Below are 26,054 nucleotides of genomic sequence, written 5' to 3' on the forward strand. Positions count from 1 at the left end.
TGACAGCATCCAATGTCACATTACCACATTACCAACCTTCATGCCCCCCTCCCCCCTACCCCTACACCCCTCCTAAAATTTTCATCTCCAAAGGCCTAGCCAAGTGTGACCATGTCATGCTGCGTGATGATACTGTCAACACCGCCTTCCAACCCCTATTCTTGGACCTGCATAGAGTTCTCTGACATGCCCCCAACAGTTATGACATTCTGCTTAATGTCAAGCCAGACATGGTCTCAATTGACTGACTGGAACCTGCTGGCATCTCGTTGACAAGCCTCCGATACAGACTCTACCATCATGGTGGCTTTCCCCACTACTCCTAACTCTCCTACATCTGTGGCTGTGTCCCCTCCTTTCCAGATGTTACCAGATGTCTGCTGTTTCCACCCACAGGATCATAGCCTCATGGTTACAGACAAGGAGCTGGTAGCCACAGGAGCCCACAATGAATGCACATTCTCACCTGAGTTCCCAGTACACCATTTCCAGGAAGTTCTCACCTTACCCGATAACGTTGACCCCAGAACTCTGTATGCACATTTCACTGATGATGGCCCATCCCCCTCTCCAGACAGTGAACTCCTCATGGATCCAACTGATGCATACATACTGGGGAATACATCTTCCCCACCTCTGACTTCCTTGCTCACCCACACAGTCTGCGCCTTCACACACTCAAACTCTCACATTTTTGTTACTACTATCTCAACACCTTACACCAAACCACCCTCACCAGCATTCCCCCCCTTCTCCCCCACTCATTGCCACCATACTGTGCTTTGCACTACCAGATGGGGGCTCTATGGGAACATTGGCACCACTGACCAGAGAAAACGACTTGGAGTCTTACGAGGCGTGTTTTTTAAGTAAGTACTGCTCCTGTACCTTAATCTACTTTTCTACACAATTTCCATCAATATTGAGGCACTTGTCATAATGTTGTACCAGTTTTTGAATACCCTCCTCATAGAAGTCTGCCGCCTGACTTGTTAACCACTGCATCACCACTGTTTTGTCATCGTCATGAAGACGCTGATTGTCCACATGTTTCTTCAAGTGCAAGAACAGTTGGTAGTTCCTGGGCACAAGATCAGGGCTGTATGGAGGAATCTCTAGAGTTTCCCATTAAAAAGATGTGATGAGATATTTGGTCTGATTTGCCACATGCGGAGAGGCTTTGTCTTGCAGCAAAACGATGCCCTTGCTCAACTTCCATGGACTGTTGCTTTGAGTATGGTGTGACATAGGCCTCCCATGTTTCATCACCCATAACAATTCGGCTTAAGAAATCATCACCGTCATTGTGGTACTGCTCAAGGAACATCAATGCACTGTCTAAACGTTTGGTTTGGTTTTGTGCACATCCGTCAACATTTTCGGTACCCAACGTGTGCACAATTTTCGGTAATTCAAGTGCTCGGTCGCAATGCCATATAAAACACTATGAGAAACATTACGAAAGTTATCCCACAAGGAGGAAATCATAAAGTGTCTGTTTTCTCTCACATTATTGTCCACTTCCTGCACCAAACTTTCATTTACGACTGAAGGACACCCACTCCATTGTTCATCCTACACATTTGTGATGCCACCTTTAAATGCTCTCACCCACTTTCTCACCATTCCATCACTCATAATGTTTTCTCCATAAACTGCACAGATCTCACAATGAATATCAATTGCTTTTAGGCCTTTAGCACTAAGAAATCTTAGAACAGCCCGTACTTCACAGTCGGCAGGATTCACGATTATCAGAGGCATCTTAAAACACTCAGTACACAATGAAAACAAGGAAGAATCAGACTGTAATGGCGTCAGTGCATAGATTAAGGTACAGGCTTTCATGTAAAAATAAAATTATTGAGATATCTTAGCATGTATTTTTTTTTAATTTAAAAATGGTACTTACTTAAAAAACACGCCTCGTATCTCTGATAGTTGACAGTGGCAGTTCAGTTCACTCTGTGGCTTGAGTGTGTTATGTCATGTATCATTGTATGTACCAAGTTTCTACAAAACAAAGTGTGTTGTGTACTCCATACCATTGTGTTGTCTGTCATTCACTATCACTATCACTATCTATTGGGTATCCACAAACCCTCCTCGTCACTGCAATGATTCGTATCATATATGATACAACAACACCACAAGTGGTAATAAATCTGTGGTCAATCCATGCACATTATCAAGTCACAATATCATGACCAGCATAGAGGTGTGATATCAGCAAGTCGTAGCTCACAACATATGTCATGTGATATACACTGGTGATATAACCATTGTCCCTCCTAAAAATGTCTCTCCATTGGAGCAATTTCTCTTGTGTTGCAGCAATTGTTTCCAGTTTTCATTTTTGCAGTGTGTGTGTCAACCCAAATGGTAGACATTCTCAACAGAAAACATTCATTTTTCTCAGTCTAAAAAAATATTTTTAAAGTGGATTTTTATGCATCCATTCAATACGATGATCTCGAATTAGTCTAGTGTGATATTCAGTTTAATAATAGGTGTTAACAGGAACAGAAAAACATGAAGAATAAAAAGATCCTGCAGCAACTGAATAGCACTGCTGCATGGTGGTAGCAGACAGCACAAGTTGGCACACAACATGAGCCAAGCCAGAAAACAAAGACTTGGTGAAAACATTTTTACCAATATGGCAATTGCTTGGAGACACTATAGCATGCTGCTCTTTTTCCCTCCCTCTCCAAAAGGACAGTTAAATTCAGTGGACATTATTGTGTAAGGAATATGGAAACTGAAACACCAGACTGTTCTGTGAAATCATTTTGAAAGTGACATCTTACTGGACAGTGTTAATATTGTGCTTTGCTCTCATCAGTATTTAAAGCAGTTGATAAGAATAATAGACAGTGAAATATAAAGATTGGTAAATCCAGCAAGAATAATTAAAACAAATATTCTAGTGCCACTGATGGAAGAAGATAAGTGCTGGAGGAGCACAATTCAAATTTCAGAATACTGCCATAGGTCTGTAAATAACAGAAATTGAGTTAACTGTAAACTGTGTGAGCCTTTAAAAGTTCACTGGCATTACCTGGTCTTCAGCAAGGCAGTTGCGCAGGCGGTAGGAGACAGGCTTGCCATCCTTCTGAGGCAACTGCACAAAGAAGCCCGGTACACCATCATTGCTGTCTGAACCTTTTGAGCATGGGCAGGAAGATGGCTGCAGTCAAAGAGAATGGAAGTGGTCATTGATCATTGCTGCACAGTTTCTACTGCACTTACATCTAAATGTCAGTCTGAATCTACAACTACATTCTTACACTGCAGACCACTAAGAAGTATATGGCAGATGGTATTTCAAATTGTATCATTTATTACTGTTTCTTCCCCTCCAGTATGCAGAAGGACCATGGAAAGAATGTCTACTCATATGCCATTGTACACATAACTACATCTGCATCAGTTTCCATAACTACATCTGCATCAGTGTCCATGTTTTGCTAAACCACTGTGAAGTTTATGGCAGAAGGTAATTCATGTTGTACCACATATTAGGGTTTCTTCCACTTCCATTCAAATAAGGAGTGTGGTAAAGAATGACTTCTGAAATGCCTTTGTATGAGCTCTAGTTAGTGTAATCTTATCTTTGGAGTACCTATACAAGTGATGCTTTGGAGGCTGTAGAACATTCCTAGTTTCCTCACTCAATATTGGTTCTTGAAACTTCGTAAGTAGGCTTTCATACAATAGCTGATGCCTATCTTCATCTACAGTTTAGGTTTCTTGGCATTTCAGTGATGATCATCCCTTACACAAACCAACCTGTGATCATTTTTGTTGCTCTCTTTTGTGTACATTCAACATTTCCTGTTATGCCTGATTCACGAGAGAACCACTCGCTTGTCAATATTCAAGGGTGGGTCATGTAAATTTTTGTTAACAGTATCCATTGCATACTGAATGTATTTCTCAGTAATGAACTGGTCCTTCACTTGCATTGCTCATGTGATAATTCCATTTCATACCCCCCCCCCCCCCCCCCCACACACACACACACATTGCTACATTGCTACATACATTTGTAACTCGCTGATGTTGTAGTCACAGGATACCGCATTTTATGTTTTGTGAGGTTATAAGATTACATACTTGGTTGTATATTCTTCTTCCTTTAGTAGCATCATTAATTCATAGTCTCTTGCTCAAAATTATTTGGTTTGTTTCACTCCACTGAGAAATTACAGACAATATACAGTACTATTGGTTTAATGTTCACTTATTAGCATATTTATTTTGATGACTTATCTTTTTCAACTAACATTACATTCATTACCATTTTATCAGTAACTCTCTTTCTGTTAAGACAATGTTACCAGGTGACCAAGCTAAGCAACCTTACAATTTGATGTCAGAGAGAAATGTCACTGCCCACTGATAGTTAGAATAGAATAGAATAGAGTCTTTATTGTCACGATATGTTATATACAATAATTTGATTGAAACATTGGTGACTCATCAATGAATAATTCTATGCCTACCTACATATACCTAAAACAAGATACATTAAAATAAAGCCTATGGATGCTTCCAGAAGCACATTACAACACAAAAAGATAGTCAAATTTTAGATTTCTTCCTTTTTCTTGAATTTCCACAGTGGTTTGAACTCATTCTTTTAAAGTATTTTTCATGCTTTTTCCTGTAGTTTATAAATATGGACATACTTCAAAGACCACATACTTTCATTAAGTAGTATGTATGTCAATATCTAGATATTTAGATGCATAGTTTACATGATACATAGTTTATAAGTAATGGACATATATAAAAAGAACATATACCTCCATTAAAAGGGAACATTGGCATACACATAGAACATAATGTAGAAAAAAAACCAAATGTAATATCTCCTACTTGTCATCTTCATTTATAAAATCATCCTCACTGTAGTAGCATTTGCTTTTTAAATATTTTTCAATGATTGCACGGGTGGATTCTGTCTTGCAGTCCTTCAACTTTGAACGGATTTTATTGCTAAGCTTCAAAGCCATGTAATATGGAGTATTTTTAAATAATCTTAGTCTGTGGCAAGGTAACATGTAATCTTGTTTGTGCCTTCTTTCATAAGTATATGTAAATGAATTCCCCTCAAAAAGATGTGGGTATTTTAACTCAAACAGAAGTGTTTCATATATAAACATGGAAGGAATTGACAGTCAGTCAAGGCTTGCAAATTAAAGGTTTTCATGATTGTCTATTGTTTGTGCTAGTCATAGATCTGATAATTTTTTTCTGTAGCTTGAACACTCCACGAAGGTTTCCTTTTTCAACCCCCCAAAAAATTATCCCATGTCTTACAACTGATATAAAATATGCATGAGACACAATTCTCCTAACAGCTAAGTCAGTTACTTTATTCAGCACCCTCACTGCGTAAACAAAACTACTGTATTTAACTGCTTCAATAAGCAATCCACGTGGTCGCTCCCAGGAATTTGAAAGATTCTGCAGTTATCAGTTCCTTGCCTTCAAACTTAACTGTGTTACATATTCAACAGTTTCTTTGGTCCTGAAGTGTACAATTGGTGTTTTTGTTAAATTTAGTTTCATAACATTATTATTTATCCAATTTTCTAGTTCTTGAAGAGTCTGTTTTGTTTTCTGTGCTAATTCTTCAGTGTTTTTACAGCGGACTACTGCTGTTGAGTCATCTGAATACAGAATCGTACCTGAAGCTACCTTACCTGGCACGTCTTTTGTATAATATAGAAATAGTAATGGGCCTAGTATGGACCCCTGAGGTACACCTGCTTGTATTTCCTTCCAACTAGAGTAAGCTTTCTCACTTTTATGTTGTTTCCTGTTTTTGATATATGTTTTGAACTAATTTAAAGATTTTTTGTGGAAGCTACAAGAAGTTAATTTGAGGAGCAGCTGCTTATGGTCTACCATATCAAATGCCTTACTGAGGTCACAGAAGATACCGGTTTTGTTTTCCTTGTTATCAAGGCATTTGCTTATTTTATTGATAAGTTCATTAATAACATTCACAATGCTTTGGCCCTTCCTAAATCCATACTGATTATTAAGAATAATGTTATGTTTTTTGTTATATTTTTGTAGTTGGTTACACACTACTCACTCAAATATTTTAGAAATAACTGGTATTATTCTATATTGGGAGAATATTTCCTATCTCCTCCTGTCTTCCCTTTTTGTGGATAGGTCAAACTTCCGCGTACTTCAGCATATCTGGAAAGCAACACTCATCAAACAATTGATTTATTATGTGACAGAGTTGGGGTGCAATATTATCACATCCTGCATTTATTATTTTAGTTGGAACTTCATCCCGGCCCACAGATTTAAGATTTTTTTAGGGATTTTATAGTGTTAGCCACCTCATAGCAGGCTATATGAGTGAATTTGAATTCTACTGATTTGTGCTGCATTATATTGGGACTTACATGTGGAGGACGGAGTTTGTCAATTTTGTTGGAATTTATGAAATATCTGTTGAATTCTTTGCAAATATGTCTGGAATTCTTAATCATTTCCCCATCTATTTCTAATTTATGGTTAAAACTTATTGTTTTTTCTGCACCTATTTCACTCCTGACAATTTGCCCTACAGCTTTTGATTTATTTGTGGCATCTGACATGTATTTACTGTTTGTCATTTGTTTTGCCTGTTTAACTACTCGACCAAATATTCTTTTGTATTTGTTTACATAGCTGACAAACTCTGCATCATCGTTGTTCTTTTCTTGCATGTGCAGTTTCCTCTTTCTAATACTAAAGATCCTTCACTTATCTATAAGTTCTTTTTACAGTTTTTGTCACGTGCTGTTATGAAAGGGAAAACACTCATGAATTCTGATACAAAAGCATTGTAGTTTGTGTTTACTGAGTACCACTTGGTGAAAGACCAGGATGTTTCATTTAGCCATGAGACAAATGTATTCACATTGTGTTGGATGAAGTTCCTGACTCGTTTCACTGTTACAGTTTTATCTAAATTTGACAATGAGATAAAATGGGCTGAATGGTCAGATATACCTAATTCTAAGATGAACTTTTCTGTAGCACCACAGTTGATGCTACTCACTATATTATACATACACGTTGCAGAAGATGCTGTTATTCTAGTGTACTCACTAAAGTTTAATGTTAAGCCATTTGTAGATAACATGTCCTTCAAAGAAAGAGCAAACCTGTCATCAGCTCTTACATTTGTGTTGAAGCCAGCACAAATTATGACCTTTTCACTTTTCTATCTGCAATCTATACAGCAAGGTTTCAAGTTTGTCTAAAAGTTCCTCATTCAAGCAATCAAAAGTTTGCCTGTCTTCAAAGCTTAGTGTTTCTTCTACTATAATGCATTATCCTAAAAACCCATTTCTTCTACAAAAATGTGCTGCTAAATTGTAACCTGAAAGTGAGCTTATGAAGTTTATATTTTCTCTTTGAAGCCAGTGCTCATTTAAGCATATAACTTTTACGGAACTTGTGTTCTCCAGAAATACTTCCTAGTTCATACAATTTGTTCATCATTCCTTCTGATAGACCCCCTATGTTAAGATGCATTATGAAATTATTAAATTTTAAATCGAACAGAAAATCATTTAATTGGTTATCAAATGTGACACCTGAGTGGGTCTTTAATTCTAAATTGCATTCCATTATTTTGTTTCCTGTGGACCAAATTCCATGGGAATTGGTCCACTCTGTTAGTTTCCCTTTGAAGGTTCACCCAGCACAACAACAGACTTATTTCTAATTTTGATGAGAGAGATGTCTTCAAAAGCATTACTTATGTTAGAAGTTAGAATCCTTTTACCATATTTGTTGAGAAGTTTTTCCTTAACTCACTTCCACATAACACTACTTTGGAATTCACAACATTGTCTATATAAGTATCCACTCACTGGTGTTCATAAGCCAGCTACAGTAGATGTAACAGTTTCTCGAACAATAGTTCTTCAGGAAGACATTACAACTGAGGATTTGCATGGACTTCAACCCTGAGATGTTAGCATGAACTTTGACACATAGTAGTGGAATGTATGGTTACTGGATGTGAACAGCTATGTTTCCCCAAGGCTGGAATATATAAAGGCAGGTGTATGGGTATTTTGTGATTTTGGAGATTACATTTAACTTATAATACAGTAAGCACCAGATTTAGAATTAGTGACAAACTATCCAACTCAATAGCAACTTATAACAAGCAATAAATAAACCATCAGCTGCATTATCATCTCTGATTTCTTCCAGAGGCAACCAGTATTAGCTCTTCAAATGGCTCTAAGCACTATGGGACTTAACATCTATGGTCATCAGTCCACTAGAACTAAGAATTACTTAAACCTAACTAACCTAAGGACATCACACAATACCCAGTCATCACAAAGCAGAGAAAATCCCTGAACCCGCCGGGAATCGAACCCGGGACCCGGGCGCGGGAAGTGAAAAGGCTACCGCATGACCACGAGCTGCGGACAACCAGTATTAGCACTCCATTATGCCATCATCAGGCCCTCTATGGTTACATAGTGCCTGAGCTTATACGTTGTTGTTGTTGTGGTCTTCAGTCCTGAGACTGGTTTGATGCAGCTCTCCATGCTACTCTATCCTGTGCAAGCTTCTTCATCTCCCAGTACATACTGCAACCTACATCCTTCTGAATCTGCTTAGCGCATTCATCTCTTGGTCTCTCTCTACGATTTTTACCCTCCACGCTGCCCTCCAATACTAAATTGGTGATCCCTTGATGCCTCAGAACATGTCCTACCAACCGATCCCTTCTTCTGGTCAAGTTGTGCCACAAACTTCTCTTCTCCCCAATCCTATTCAGTACTTCCTCATTAGTTATGTGATCTACCCATCTAATCTTTAGCATTCTTCTGTAGCACCACATTTTGAAAGCTTCTATTCTCTTCTTGTCCAAACTATTTATCGTCCATGTTTCACTTCCATACATGGCTACACTCCATACAAATACTTTCAGAAATGACTTCCTGACACTTAAATCTACACTCAATGTTAACAAATTTCTCTTCTTCAGAAATGCTTTCCTTGCCATTGCCAGTCTACATTTTATATCCTCTCTACTTCGACCATCATCAGTTATTTTGCTCCCCACATAGCAAAACTCCTTTACTACTTTAAGTGTCTCATTTCCTAATCTAACTCCCTCAGCATCACCCGACTTAATTTGACTACATTCCATTATCCTCGTTTTGCTTTTGTTGATGTTCATCTTATGTCCTCCTTTCAAGACACTGTCCATTCCATTCAACAGCTCTTCCAAGTCCTTTGCTGTCTCTGACAGAATTACAATGTCATCGGCGAACCTCAAAGTTTGTATTTCTTCTCCATGGATTTTAATACCTACTCTGAATTTTTCTTTTGTTTCCTTTACTGCTTGCTCAATATACAGATTGAATAACATCGGGGAGAGGCTACAACCCTGTCTTACTCCCTTCCCAACCACTGCTTCCCTTTCATGTCCCTCGACTCTTATAACTGCCATCTGCTTTCTGTACAAATTGTAAATAGCCTTTCGCTCCCTGTATTTTACCCTTGCCACCTTTAGAATTTGAAAGAGAGTATTCCAGTCAGCATTGTCAAAAGCTTTCTCTAAGTCTACAAATGCTAGAAACGTAGGTTTGCCTTTCTGTAATCTTTCTTCTAAGATAAGTCGTAAGGTCAGTATTGCCTCACGTGTTCCAGTATTTCTGCGGAATCCAAACTGATCTTCCCCAAGGTCAGCTGGTACTAGTTTTTCCATTCATCTGTAAAGAATTCGTGTTAGTATTTTGCAGCTGTGGCTTATTAAACTGATTGTTCGGTAATTTTCACATCTGTCAACACCTGCTTTCTTTGGGATTGGAATTATTATATTCTTCTTGAAGTCTGAGGGTATCTCACCTGTTTCATACATCTTGCTCACCAGATGGTGGAGTTTTATCAGGACTGGCTCTCCCAAGGCTGCCAGTAGTTCCAATGGAATGTTGTCTACTCCGGGGGCCTTGTTTCGAATCAGGTCTTTCAGTGCTCTGTCAAACTCTTCACGCAGTATCGTGCCTCCCATTTCATCTTCATCTACATCCTCTTCCATTTCCATAATATCGTCCTCAAGTACATTGCCCTTGTATAGACCCTCTATATACTCCTTCCACCTTTCTGCTTTCCCTTCTCTGCTTAGAACTGGGTTTCCATCTGAACTCTTGATGTTCATACAAGTGATTCTCTTACCTCCAAAGGTCTCTTTAATTTTCCTGTATGCAATATCTATCTTACCCCTAGTGAGATAAGCCTCAACATCCTCACATTTGTCCTCTAGCCATCCCTGCTTAGCCATTTTGCACTTCCTGTCGATCTCATTTTTGAGACATTTGCATTCCTTTTTGCCTGCTTCATTTACTGCATTTTTATATTTTCTCCTTTCATCAATTAAATTCAATATTTCTTCTGTTGCCCAAGGATTTCTACTAGTCCTCGTCTTTTTACCTACTTGATCCTCTGCTGCCTTCACTATTTCATCCCTCAAAGCTACCCATTCTTCTTCTACTGTATTTCTTTCCCCCATTCTTGTCAATTGTTCCCTTATGCTCTCCCTGAAACTCTGTACAACCTCTGGTTCTTTCAGTTTATCCAGGTCCCATCTCCTTAAATTCCCACCTTTTTGCAGTTTCTTGAGTTTTAATCTACAGGTCATAACCAATAGATTGTGGTCAGAGTCCACATCTGCCCCTGGAAATGTCTTACAATTTAAAACCTGGTTCCTAAATCTCTGTCTTACAATTATATAATCTATCTGATACCTTTTAGTATCTCCAGGATTCTTCCATGTATACAACCTTCTTTCATGATTCTTAAACCAAGTGTTAGCTATGATTAAGTTGTGCTCTGTGCAAAATTCTACCACGCGGCTTCCTCTTTCATTTCTTAGCCCCAATCCATATTCACCTACTACGTTTCCTTCTCTCCCTTTTTCTACTACTGAATTCCAGTCACCCATGACTATTAAATTTTCGTCACCCTTCACTATCTGAATAATTTCTTTTATCTCATCATACATTTTATCAATCTCTTTGTCATCTGCTAAGCTAGTTGGCATATAACTTGTACTACTGTAGTAGGTGTGGGCTTCGTATCTATCTTGGCCACAATAATGCGTTGACTATGCTGTTTGTAGTAGCTTACCCGCATTCCTATTTTCCTATTCATTATTAAACCTACTCCTGCATTACCCCTATTTGATTTTGTGTTTATAACCCTGTAGTCACCTGACCAGAAGTCTTGTTCGTCCTGCCACTGAACTTTACTAATTCCCACTATATCTAACTTTAACCTATCTATTTCCCTTTTTAAATTTTCGAACCTACCTGCCCGATTAAGGGATCTGAAATTCCACGCTCCGATCTGTAGAACGCTTATATTGCAAGACAAAATATCATGCAAAAGCAAACCAGTATCTGCACCAGCATATGTAACATGGCTATGTGCTCGTAAACAGTCTGAGTGGTCAAATTGCTATGAGATGAACAAAATACAGATGCAAGTACCTGCATATCACTGTCTGTTTTTTAGAGAAGAAAGATATTATTATTGAATCTTATTTCATGATGGTCAAAGCTGAAAAAATCAACACTATGAAAAGTGAACTGTTTGAAAAAGCTACTGAATTTTGGGTGCTCTGTCTAACAATAGTAGCAATGACAATAATGAGGTAGAGCCAATAGTTTTGTAAGGGTAACATGAAGTGCATGCTGCTGAGGCAGATTTGGAAACTCTACAAATATTTGGTTCACACAATTCAAAAGGTGAGCAGGAGGGAGAGCATGTGGCACTGGTACAGGCAGTACTTTTTCCCAGGCGTACAATGTATGGTGGTTTGGTTAATATAGAAGTAAACATCTAAAATCTGCTGCCCAGGGCTCTAAATCTGCCTGCTTAACTTTGGTGTAGAAAATAAAAATTTGCACACTTCCAGCATGTTTACAGCATGTTGAATGGCAGTAGGCAGAAACTTACTATACTTCAATGAAATTACAAAATCTTGTAAGTTGCACAGAAGTTTGTTTTTATTTAAATGGCGATCATTTCTGGACTTTATTCCATTATCGAGTCTTCGACATAAGTCCAACCATAACACCATAATGTGTGTCTTTTGGCCACACTGCTTGTACTAGCAGTTTTGGACTTTATTACATTATCAAGCCATCCACAGAAGTCCTACCACAACACCATAACTGAATTACAGCTTCATTTTAATACAGGGCAGGTGATTGCCCCCTCTGCCCCCCCCCCCCCCCCCCCTCTTTTAACATGCAACTCTGGTACCAGTGATCTCTTTACTACCTGGATTTAGAGCTCTGGTCTCTCCGCATAGAACTGCAGCATAGCTGCAGACACCTTTTGTCTGCATTGTCCACCATGATGTAGCAAGGCAAAAAGTTTTGATCCACTGTAATTAATTAAGGATTATTTAACTTCCAAATTTTGGGGTATAAAGGTTAAGGAATTGACTGTAACACTGTGTGAAGCAGGAAACTACCAGACCAGTACGAGATTGCAATACTGCATTATTATATGACCACATAACCAGAATAATAATTTCCTTAATATAACCTGCTACTTTTATTATGTGTCTTGTGGCTTTATTTGTGTAAATGGTAAAATAAATCATCCAGAATTGTATCTATATATCCCACAGGAAACTGACAGGCACTGTAACACAATTCCCAAAATATGTTATCTGTCACCTTGTAATTGTACATCTTTTGTCAAAACGGACCATATGCATAGAGGTGTATGTAATATTCCTGAAAAATCTATGGTTAAAGTCCTGTTGAGAGAAATACAGGATGTATCAAAAAGAATCATCTGATTTTAAAAAATATGTAGCTATTATGTTATTTGAGATATATGTGTGAACAACATACTGTTGGAAAGAGCAAACTCTCGAGTTTTACATGGTTCCCACTAGGTAGCAGCTGTGTACGTCCACTTCAGTTTTGTAAAAATGGTGTTGAGACAACAGAAAGCATTTTGTGTTCTATGTTTTGCATAGTGCAGGTCAGTAATAACTGTTCAGCATGACTTTTGTACTAGGTAAGGTGTGGATCCTTCTACAGCACAGAGCATTAGACAATGGCATGAACAGTTCTGAGAAACAGGTTGTTTGCATAAAGGCAAATCACCGGGCCATCCTAGAGTGTCTGACACAGGCATCAAACACATCCACCATAGTTTCACAAGGAGTCCACAGAAATCCATTTGCCATGCAGCTCGACAGCTCAACATGCACCCGATGTCCAATTGGCATGTGTTGTATCAATGTTTACAAATGAAACCATACAAATTTAGCTACTGCAACCTATTCATGAGGGTGAAAAGCAACAGCATGTGGAGTTCTGTAATTTTGTTCTTGACAAGATGAAGATAACAGTTTTCTTCCATGCTTAGTGTTTAGTGACAAGGCAACATTCAATTTAAATGGAAAGGTGAACCGACATAATGTGAGAAAATGGGGCATGGAACAACCACATGAAGTTGTACAATATGAGAGGGACTTTTCAAAATTTAATGTGTTTTGTGCAGTTTCATGGGAAAACATGTATGGTCCATTTTTCTTTTCCATGAACAATGTTACAGATAGCATGTATCTTGATATGCTTGAGAACCTTCTTTCCCACAGTTGTAGACTGATTCAAACAACTTCATTTACCAACAGGATGGAGCACCACCACACTGGGATCTGGAAGTGTGGGAATTTTTAAATCAAAGGATTACTGAACGATGGATTGGTCACACTGGACCAAATGAAGTAGCCTTACATTATTGGCCTCCCAGGTCACCAGACCTGACCATATGTGATTATTTCTTGTGGGAGTTTATAAATGAGTCTGTTTATATGCCTCCATTACCAACATCAATGAATGAACTGAGACATCGCATAACAGCAGCTGTGGAAACTGTAACTCAAGACATGCTCACTGCAGTGTGGGAATAGTTTTAATACTGTGTTGACATGTGCCATGCATCTCAAGCAGGACATATTGAACACCTATGAAGAGGTATGAAAAAAATTGAGTTTCCCATTCATCAAAAAACAAAATTCATTGTATATATTTATTAGTTTCAGAAATATAGATGTGCCAAATCAGATGATTCTCTTTGATACACCCTTTACATTGTCCCATTTGCATTGCATGCCTCTACAACACTGAGTGGCAACATAAATAATTGCAGGCAATGCATCACTTCAGATACGAAGTACTATGTTTAAAAATGTATTTCACTTTAGACTGTAAAGTAGCTGGTCTCCATACACTTTCTCAGTTTGCTCTTCACAGGTGACTGCTTAGTTCATTTGCAACATTTTTCAATAGATGATGCAAGCTTTGTTCAGGAGATATTGTGTAGTTTAAGGAACTTAATGTTACAAATTTTGCATTGTTAAAGGTCTGGCTAGTATAGCAACACATTTAATGATTTCTACAGAATTTTATAGTGTGACAAGAGATTGTATGGGCAAAGCATGAGTTAAAAAAAGCACGACCAATTGTCTGATCAATCTGTCAATGTCCAATTCACACAACAGTTTTGAAATCATGCAGCACAAGTGTTGTCATTTATTGGATTTGGATCAATTTCTGAAAACCTTCATGTTTTTTCCAGAAATCTGCAACATCAAAAGTAATAGACTCATGGAGCACAGAATCAGAAAGTGTTTTTATTTGAGTTCTAATGTCATTCTTGTTGTAGTTAAGCAGTGAACAAAGTACAACAATCTTTGGCCAGCATGCCCTAGCAGCAGAATTCATCATCCAGGTTGAGTACATCAATTACATCTGTGTAAATCTGTTACTTCTTCTAAGCCAGCTGCTTTCCTGATGATGACAATTGTGAATATTGTTGGAAGCTTAGATTTTGAAAAGGAAACTAACTTGACAATTGCTCTGAGAATACATAATAGAACAAATCTGTTGTGAGAGACTTCCTGGTTATCCCTTTCGTTCAGTTAGGTCAGTGCCACAGTTAATATTGTGACCCTGTGTTGATGATACTTACCACTGATATGGCACAGCAGTTGTCTACCATGTCTACCATGCCATCTTGCTCGAGGTCCTTGTTCTTGCGGACACGAATGGTGAGTGCATGGCCATTGATCTCTGCACCTATTTCCTTGCACGGTTTGGGTTTGTTGCGCGTCTGGCCACAGGGTGCAGGGCAAGGCTCTTCTACACAAAGGCACTCTCCACCGCCGCCACCACCACCACCACCACCGCCACCACCACCACCTCCAGCAGTAGGAGCTGGAACTGGCATTGGGGCCAGCTCTTTGCAGCACAGCGGTGGAGCATCGCAACACGGCGCATCCTGCAAAGGAGACTCACTATAGTGACTTCTTACACTTTTTTTGGAAAGACTTTTGTTTATACTGATCAATTTCAGTGAAAAGTATTAGCTCTGCATACTGTTTGACCAGATATTAAAGCTTATTCACAAAGAAGGCTAAATTGTACACTGTAGGTGATGTGTAGTGAGGTGGAGAGGTAGGCAACTGCTTGGACAGTATCCACAAAATAGCAGAATGCATTGCGTTTCACTTGGCATGTGTAATGACACAAAATGTAGTACAATGGGTTGAGAAGGTGACTCTGTTTTGGAATAGCAAAGTTTATCACATGAAGAAAGTGGAGAATATTGTTGATGTATCACTGAATACTGTGACAGATATCATGACATACAATAAATCCATACCAGAAGTGAGTCCAAATTGCAAACCAAGACTGATCCAGAGCTAAGAATAACTTCACTATGAGACAGGTATTAAGGTATGAGATCAATGGTGATCCACACAGTCCTATTACAAAGCTATTTACAGGGCTGACTCAAAATATTTTTCTGTACTAGGTGAGTTGTGCACACCCATTCCCCTAACCACTCCCTTGCAATCATGGTCACTCGTCTAGCCCCTTCCCCACAAAAGGAATTCAGATTTATAACATGTTTATGAGATGGATGAGATAAAATGCCAAAACTGAATTATAAAGGAACAAGAACAGAATAACAAGCCAGTTAATAAACTGTCACAATTACTGGAAATCAAGAAAATAATAATAATAATAATAATAATAATAATAATAACAATAATAATAATAACAGACATAACGTCTGAGACAAGAAAGAAATAATAATAATATGAATACGGTATCTGTTCTTCCATACATGTACAAAAGAACAGATACCATTAGTGACCATGCAGGTCTCTTAGAATGAAATGATAATTAAATCAAGACCCTAAGCTGTATACAGGCATTGATATACATCAATGGGGACAGTTGAAAATGTATGTCCCAACCGGGACTCAAACCCAGGATCTCCTGCTTAGATGGCAGATGCTCTATCCATCTGAGCCACCGAGAGCGCAAAGGATAGTGCAACTGTAGGGATTTATCCCTTGCACACTCCCCGTGAGACCCATATGCCCAACTTAATGTCCACACACTACATTGGTAGTGCCCCTGCCCATTACACTCATTACTCGCGGCAGACAATCTTACCGAGTTCCGTAAGAGTTCAGGCAATGCATGTGCATCCAGCCCAGAAGAAGAAGGTCAATGGCTGGTAAGCCTTAACTATATGAAGATGGTATCTGTTGTTTCAGACATGTCTGAAAGAACAGATATCATCAGTGACCATGCACCTCTCTTAGACGTAAATGATAATTAAATCAAGACCCATAGCTGTCGACAGGTGTTGATATACATCAATGGGGACAGTTGAAAATGTGTGTCTGGACTGGACATTAAGTTGGGAATGTGGGTCTCACGGGGAGTGTGCAAGGGATAAATCCCTGCAGTTGCACTATCCTCTGTACCCTTGGTGGCTCAGATGGATACAGTGTTTGCCATGTAAGCAGGAGATCCCGGGTTCGAGTCCAGGTCTGGACACACATTTTCAACTGTCCCTGTTGACTATATCAACGCCTGTTGACAGCTTAAGGTCTTGATTTAATTATCATTTCAATAATAATGATTGAGCCTAGGATTTTCATGATGTAAAAATCACAATAAATGCACAAAAAATGCTGTTATGACTAAAATGTACAAGAATAGGCACAATAACATAAAAATATGGCCTAACAAAATTAAATTAAGGTACAATTTCTGTTGTAAAATAAATTAGCAAGTCAGTTTATGTGAACTATTTATTTAAGAACAAAATCCACATGGAAACAAGCTAATTATGGAATTTTATGTTGTAGTGTGCTTTTTATTAACATTATCAGAACACAGTTAACTAATGTACTTCTTCATTTTATTGCAGTTTATGACCTCTGAGTTGCAATATATGATGAATACTGTGTCCAACCTTCCAAATGAAAAAGAATACATATTGTCAGCCAACAAAGTCCTGTACTTCAAAAACGTCCTTATACTTCAGCTGACACAAGAGTGGCATATTTATTATGGACAGTATCACCTGAACCTAAATCTAAATGACAAAAAGAAGTATTCATCAAACAAAATCATTGAAATAGGACAAAGTGCATGATACCCTTCATTTTTCCTAACACATTTTCCATTTTTGTTGACACTTCTGTTCCCACTTGTAACAAACAACTTCTAAACTTATTCAAATATTTTTCAAGTCTTCTTCTATCTGCTTCAGTAGTGACACTTCTGATTGTTCCAAAGCACTTATGACAGTAGGAATAAATCCAAGAATTGAGTTTATGTATGGTAGTTTACCTGAAATTTCAGCGATAGACATACATAATTGTGCTAGTCCAATTGAAGCTGATTAACAGCTATCAAATAAATTAATGATGCTTTTCACAGTGTTGAAGTTCTGATGATAACAGTTGCAGGCATCAATCCAGGTCCCCAATCTTGTCAAAATGGGAGATGGTGGTAAGGAAATGTCTGAAGCTAATAACTTAAATGCAGCAACATGTCAAAGGGCTTTAGAAAATCCTTTTTTGATGCATCTCATAAATTTTTCAATGTCATTGAGTTACTACAAATCATATTTGCAGCTCTGTGTAAGATGTGTGCAAAACAAGTGACATGCACCATTTTCCTGAATAATGCTTTTAGTGATGTTTGCCTTCACCCAAGAAACAAAATGAGATGCTCATTTCTGGGAAGTCTAACACAGAAGAAAGAAACTCCACAAGAAAAAGTTAAAATGCAATGAATGTGACCATTTACTTACTAAAATATGTTTTATCATAGAGAAATGACCATATATTTGTAAATATGATTTAACAGATTACAGTAATTCATTTAGCTTGTTCATAACTAGATTTATATATATTTAAGGAACATCCCTGTCTTATTGAAAACATTTGTCCTATCATAAAAATTCTAGCCTTAACAATAATAATAATGACTAACTCTTGGCTATATTGTGAAAGTGCTGTGGTCACATTTGTGACAACTTTATTTCCATGTCTCTGCTACTAGTAGCAACTTGGAGGTATAATCTGAGGACCACCAGCAGTGCACCCATAGGGTTGCTCAGAAATTTATCCAGGGGGATGGGATCAGACTCCAAAATTGCCATTTTTGATACAAATGAGTTGGTCAGTTTAAATACACACAAACTAAACTTTATAGGTGTAAGAGAAACTTATTATACATCCATGAGAACAGAAGTTTATGAGAATTTTGTAATGAATAAAACCTCTGTATTCCAAATTACAGAATGGAGGAGGGCAAGGGGGGGGGGGGGGGGACACGAGTGCTGAAATGTCATCTCTTACCCCCTCCCCCTTTGTCAATGCCTGCTGCGCTTCCAAGTTACGACAAGGCTCTTTGATTTGATTTGATTTGCTTTTTTATTGGTCCAGTTTTATCATATAGCACAAATTGTACGATTGATTTTGGATGGGTCAAAAAATAAGTTACAATAATACATAGTATTAGAAATTAAAATTAGGTACCTACTACAATTAATTTTGTTACTTATTCAGAAATTCTCTGACAGAATAGAAACAGTGCTTTATTAGAAATGCCTTTAGTTTAGCTTTAAATATTGGATGAGTACTATTTTTTATTTCCTCTGGTATTTTATTGTGTAGTATTACACCAATGTTAATTATGCTCCTCTGATAGGTGGTTGTTCTGTGATATTTTTTATGTATATTTGATTCCCTTCTGGTACTATAGTTGTGTACACTTTTGTTCTGTAGCAGTTTGCCTGTTTTCAGGAGGTAGTCCCTAGTGAACAAGATAGTTTCATAAATGAAGAAACTTGGAACATTTAGGACACCAAGCTCAGTAAAATGGGATTGACAGGACTCCATCTTTTTAAGGCCACAAATTATTCTTAAAGCTCTTTTTTGCATTCTAAAAACCTCTACACTGTGAGTTGAGTATCCCCAGAAAATGATCCCATATCTGACTAGTGAGTGGAACTGTGCATAGTATGCCTGCAGTACTGTTGTTTTGCTTGTTGTAGTCTTTAAAATTCTTAGGCCATAGCACACAGATGATAGTTTTCTACACAAGTTATTTATATGTGTGTCCCCCTTTAAGTCTTCCTGAACCCAAAGACCCAAGAGTTTTGTTTACATTTTCTAGGGGATCATTTTTTAATTGGGCTTGAATAGACATTTGATTAGCTGGAGGAATTAAATGAAAATCGACACACACAGTTTTTTCAATATTTATAATGAGTTTGTTTTTTGTGAACCACTCAGAAAGTCTTTTCATAGAACTTTCTGCTGTGGACCGCAAAGTTTCTGGACTGGATCCAGTGAGCAATATGCTGGTGTCATCAGCAAGCAGGATAGTTTTTGTGGGACTCATATATTCAACTAAGTCGTCCACATAAATCAAGAAGAGTAGTGGACCTAAGATTGAGCCCTGTGGGACACCATATTTTATTGGTAATTCCCTAGAAAGAAAGGAGTTGTTTCTTGTTTTATTTATTTTGTTGAATTCATACTGAAGAGATACTTTCTGCCTGAGGTTTTTTTAGGTATGAACACAACCAGCTATGTGCTACACCTCTTACTCCTCGTCTTTCTAATTTCGAATGTTATGGTCCAGGACATCGAAGGCTTTTGATAGATCTAGAAAAATACCTGCAGCTAATTTATGTTGATTAAGGGATTTTAAAATGCAGTCTAAGAATTCGAAAATTGCTGTCTGTGTAGATTTAGACTTTCTAAAACCATGTTTTTGTACTGTAAGAGGTGCATATTCATTTATGAAACTTAAAAGCCTGTCATAGAAGAGTTTTTCTAGAATTTTTAAGAAGAAACTTAAGTGTGACATGGGTCAGTAGTTTGATATTTTTTCAGAAGAACCTTTTTTTAGCAGTGGTGAAACTTTTGCTATTTTAAAAATATCTGGGAATACACCAGTTTTTAAAGAGAGGTTGAAAATTTTTGCGAAGGGGTTTGCTATGTGGTGAGCACATGCTTTTAATATGAAATCAGGTACTTCATCAAGACCACTTGACATTTTATTGCTTAATGATTTAATTTTACTTATAATTTCATTGGGATTTGTTTCATACACGTACATAGAAGCAGTCGAGATCACTGCCTTGCTGGAGAAACTTGGGACTGGTCCTTGACAGTGTACTTGAATGAGGTCTTCAGCTAGTGAGGTGAGGTATTCATTGAATTTTTCCACAACTGAATTTGGGTCTGTGACTTTTGAGCCTTCTAGTGTTAATGATACATTCTTTTTCTTTGGCACTGAGCTATAAGTTTCTTTCTTTATAACTCTTCATGTGGATCTCATTTTGTTAGATGAGTTTCTTATCAAATTGTCATTCCACATAATCTTTGCCTCTTTGACTACTCTACCATAGCATCTATGTGGTGGTTTTCAAGTCCAAAGAAAACTACAGACTTCAAATGGATTGTGGCCTGTGAATATTAGTGTAATGAATCAATAGCTAAGCTCAGTAATTCTAGAGCAGAGGATTACTATGGTCTCTCAAATTATGTTATTAAATATATCAGAAATCAAACCGTAACACCACTGATTAAAATAATCAATAAAATTTTAAATGGAGGTAATAATCCAGAATGTTTAAAAAATAACTGTAGTTAAACCAGTACATAAGAAAGGAGACATAATATCTCCAGATAACTGTCGACCAATATGATTTATACCCATAATATCAAAAACAATAGGATACTGCATGCATAAACAGATGAGTCTGTATTTTGTACATAAAGATATACTCACCTCCTCACAGTATGCTTTCAGATTCAGCCTTTCTACAGTCAAAGCAGTTGAAGATTATGGTAGCAGAAATATAAAATTGTTTTGAAAATAAAGATATTATCTGTGAAATACTGTTGGACCTCAGGAAAGCTTTTGATATGGTCTTCCACAATAATCTAATAAAAAAGCTCTACCACTACAGAGTGAGAGAGAATGTTCTATGTCTAATGCAGTCATACTTGGACAGTAGAAAACAGTTAGTTAAGGTAAATAATCAAACATCAGAATATCTCCAAGTTGTAAAGGACATACCCTAAGGATCTCTTCTTGGACCTTTCCTTTTCATTATTTACGTAAATTATTTACCCAGTTGTACCATTTGATGCAGTGCTACATGCTAATGACATAACACACATTACATGTAATACCAACCTTGAAAATGTGCAACACAGTTTGGCAGTGGAAGTGGAGAGGTGCACTACTTGGTTTGAAGCAAATGTACTGCCGAGGAATGATAGTAAAACTGAAGCTATTGTATTCAATCTGTATGGTCACAGTCATGATAACAAAACAGTAAAACTATCAGGATTTCATATAGATCAAAAGCTCAGCTGGGATACCCACACAGGGAAGATATGTGGCAAATTGGCCCCATGTCATATATCTGCTGTACAAGCTGAGGAGCAGTGTCAGTGAAGAACTTCTGTTCTATGCATATTTTGTATTCTTCCATTCGCACCTTAGTTATGGAATACTATTATGGGGCAATTCTGTATGCTCAAACTTAGTTTTTAAAAAAGAAAGCCATAACATGCATAGCAGGACTTAGCCTATATGAATCATGTCGAGATTATTTTAAGAAACTAAATATAATGACAGCGCCTGGCCTGTATATTTACAACTGCCTTGTCTTCGTTAAAGAGAATCTGAATAAATTTGACTTAAAGAGAACAGTTCATGACCATAACATAAGAAGTGGACATACAATTAATATGCCATATGCTAGGCTTGCAAAGACACATAAGTTACAAATACCTTGGTCCTGTCTACTTCGATAAATTACCTGAAAATGCCGGTAAATAAATTTAAAATTAATCTTCTGAGAGGAATGAAAAGTAAAGTAATTTACTCTGCTAACAGTTCCTTGAGTATGTGACAAATTACCCACTTCCCTTATGAGAATGAACTGTAATTTAATTGCAAACTATACTTATGCCACACTGTGCAACTACTTTATTACTGTTTCATGTACTTATTGTTAATTATCTGTTTGATTATTTATTTGTCATTCACTGAATTATTTAGTTCATTTATCTTGTAATTGATCTGTTAGGAAACTTCTTGTTAATGACATTTTCACAAATATGTATTGTATCCATCTTGGATTATTATATTGTAGTTAATAACATTTGTCATGTCAAAGTTTATATTATCATTATTGTTATTATTATAGCGTTAAGCTGACAACACCAATTGCGTGTAAATATGCTCAATGGTGGAATAAAACATTTGCATTTGTATTTGCAAAAAAAATAAAAAAAATAAAACATAAAAAAACCAAACTAATAACTCACCCTTTTTTGTACATTGTACATATTTTATTCTCCTCTGTAATATATGCAACAAAAATATATGTGTTACAAAAGCAGTTAATCCACATACCACTTGTAGTACAAGCTGACATGGGCCCTGCAAATGTGCTGCCCAGCATTTCTGGGCAAAATTAATAGCCAGCAGTTTTAAGTCTAAGGTAACAATAATGTTTAGGACTACCTGTGCATGATTGTGGAGTCTTTTTAAAACACTGGGAAAAAATAAAGTGGTATGGCACTGTTGGCTAGAGGACCCCTGGGGGTAGCTTCAGCCACCTAGTCAGAAAGGGTTTACTGCCTCTGTGCTCAATGATCACTTTCTGTGGGATATGAGAGAGTCATGTCTTATGTGTATTTCTGGAGTGTAGGCAAGTGTAATAGATCATTGACATAAAACTGTGTGTGGGAACATTTTTGAACTTTGAAGAATGTGGTTCTTAATGGATTGTGTGATCGCAGTGGATGGTAATGCACGCTCTGCAAAGTGCTCTAGTGCTGGCCACAAAGTTGGTTCTTGTGGTAGGTTGTTCCATTCCTCCACCAGCCCAGTTGAAAACTGCTGGATGGTTTGATGATGCATTTGGATGTACTGCAACATCCCCCCCCCCCCAATCCCCTCCCAATGCATCCCACATGGGCTTGATGAGATTTAAGTTGGAAATATGGGTATGCCACTACATTCACCAAATATCCTCTCATTCCAAGACCTCCTCCATCTGTGCTTTCTGATGTGGTCATGTGCTGTCACCCATAAAAATGAAGTCAGAGATGAATGCACTGCTGAAAAAATGAACATGGGGAAGGGTGAGTGTACAGTGTTCAAAGACCTGGTGCCAGTACACTCAAGCCTCCCCACACCATAACACGTGTTCCACCAAAATGACCATGTTTGACAACATACCCATTTGCAATACATATGCAGATATGGCAAGTGATGGTAACATATAATGCACCCAGGAACACTGTCAAATGTGATTGTTAGTTAGTTAGTGTTCAATTGATAAATAGCACAGAAAAACCATTATGATGTGGAACATGTCAAATGCACAAGAAATGGGCACAGGAAACAAGTGTTTTTTTGCTTAGATCATAGTGTTATACCTAAATATTTCTGTTATCTATCCCATTCCCTTAAATGGCACAAAATGCATATATTATATTTCCAGATTTATTTACTCATATCCAAGAATTCATCTATGGTATAGAAGGAGTTGTATGATTTCAGTTTGTCTTTGAAACTATTACTGCTGTCTGTCAGACATTTTATTTTATCTGGTAATTTATAAAGAAGTTTTACAGCACCATATTTTACCCCTTTCTGTGCAATAGATAGGTTACGTAAAGGATGGTGTAGGTCTTTCTTTTTTCTGGTATTGTAATCATGAATGTTGCTGTTGATTTTAAACTGGTCCATGTTGAGAAAAAATTTCATTACTGAGTAAATGTACTGTGAGGCTGTTGTAAGAATTCCTAACCTTTTAAACAGATGCCTACAAGATGTGCGACTATGAACCCCACACATTACTCTAACTACTTTCTTTTGAGCAGTGAATACCTTTTGTCTAAGTGTTGAGTTGCCCCAGAATATTATTCCATATGACATCAGAGAGTGGAAGTATGCAAAGTATGTCAGCTTACTAATTTCTACAACCTCAAAATTGGCAACTATTCTGATTGCAAAAGTTGCTGAACCTAGTCGCTATAGGAGATCCAAAATATGAATTTTCCAATTAAGATTCTCATCTATATCTACACTCAAAAACTTAGTATGCTCTACCCTGGCTGCTGACTTCTTTTGATGTGTTATGTTTATTGAAGGAATTATACTTTTTGCAGCAGAAAATTGGATGTACCGTGTTTTTTCAAAGTTCAGAGCAAGCCCATTCGCAGAAAACCAATTAATAACTTTTCGAAAGATTTTATTTGTATCATTTTCTATCGGACTTTCTTTTACTGGATTAATAATTATGCTTGTATCATCAGCAATCAGTGTCAGTTCAGCATCTTGTTTCACATAAGAAGGGAGGTCATCCACATATATCAAGAACAGGAGGGGACCCATGATCGAATTTTGTGGAACACTAAATGTAATTTCACCCCAGTTAGATGAAGTGGCAAACTCCTTGGAATCACTTGAAGCATATAAAGAGACTCTTTGCTTCCTGTTCTGTAGATATGACTTAAACCACTCACATTCTGTTCCATTTATACCATAGAATTGTAATTTCTCTAACATAATGTCATGGTTCACACAATCAAATGCTTTGGATAAGTCACAGAATATTCCTACTGGTGACATTTTACTATTTAAAGACTCTATTATGTGTACAGTGAAATTGTATATTGATGTCTCACTGGAACAGCATTTCTGAAATCCGAACTGTGATTTACTAAGTATCCCATTACTGTTGAGATGGCTAACCACTCTTGAGTACACTACTTTCTCAAAATTTTTGAAAATGCTGTAAGCAAGGATACTGGCCAGTAATTTTTGACATCTGTGGTTTCCCCCTTTTTGTAGAGAGGCCCGACAATGGCATATTTTAACCTGTCAGGAAAAATACCCTGAGTCAGTGATGCATTACATATGTGACTCAAAACATCAGCTGTAATTGCTCCACATTGTTTTAATAACTTGTTAGAGATGTCATCTACTCCAACACAACATTTATTTTTCAAAGATTTAATAATTTTCCTTATTTCACAAGAGGTTGTTAGATGAAACTTAATCTGAATAAAATTTTTCAAAACTGACTTTTCCATGTACTCCCTGGCTTTTTCTTTTTAACTATTCTCACCAATTTTTTCTCCTACACTTAAGAAGTGATTGTTAAATACATTGGCTACCTGTGTACTGTTGGTTAAGATGGTCTCATTCTCTTTAACGGTAATACTACCTACCCCAGTGGTTACTTTTCCTGTCTCCCTTCTAACAACATTCCATATTGATTTGATTTTATTGCTGGAGTTGTTAATTTCTTCTCTAACATACATATTTCTTGATTTCCTTACAACTTTTCTCAGCATGTCACAATAATTTTTATAGTGTAAAACTACTTCTGGATCTTTACTAGTTCTTGCTGTATCATGCAGTTTTCTTTTTCTTTCTGAAGACACTTTAATACCTGTAGTAATCCAAGGTTTCTTTGAAAAGTTTGTGGTCTTACATTTAGTAATTTTCTTTGGAAAACAATGTTCAAATAGGGATATAAATTTATCAAGAAATATGCTACATTTATCATTAGCATTTGGCTCATTGTATACATCTTCCCAGTTTACA

General features: G+C 37.2%; 1 protein-coding gene across 1 annotated transcript in view; it reads right to left on the minus strand.

The window, feature by feature from the left end:
* LOC124712210 overlaps positions 1 to 15,583 on the minus strand; it is a 128,559-nt gene extending 112,976 nt beyond the window's left edge. The window contains exons 1-3 of the mRNA XM_047242506.1: positions 15,510 to 15,583; positions 15,055 to 15,424; positions 3,062 to 3,190 (exon numbers count right to left, since the gene is read on the minus strand). Coding sequence (XP_047098462.1) covers positions 3,062 to 3,190; positions 15,055 to 15,424; positions 15,510 to 15,583 — 573 coding nt within the window. The remainder of the gene's footprint in view (positions 1 to 3,061; positions 3,191 to 15,054; positions 15,425 to 15,509) is intronic.
* Between the last annotated feature and the right edge of the window lie 10,471 nt (positions 15,584 to 26,054).

Source organism: Schistocerca piceifrons, chromosome 8, assembly GCF_021461385.2.
Source record: "Schistocerca piceifrons isolate TAMUIC-IGC-003096 chromosome 8, iqSchPice1.1, whole genome shotgun sequence".
Lineage (NCBI taxonomy): Eukaryota > Metazoa > Arthropoda > Insecta > Orthoptera > Acrididae > Schistocerca > Schistocerca piceifrons.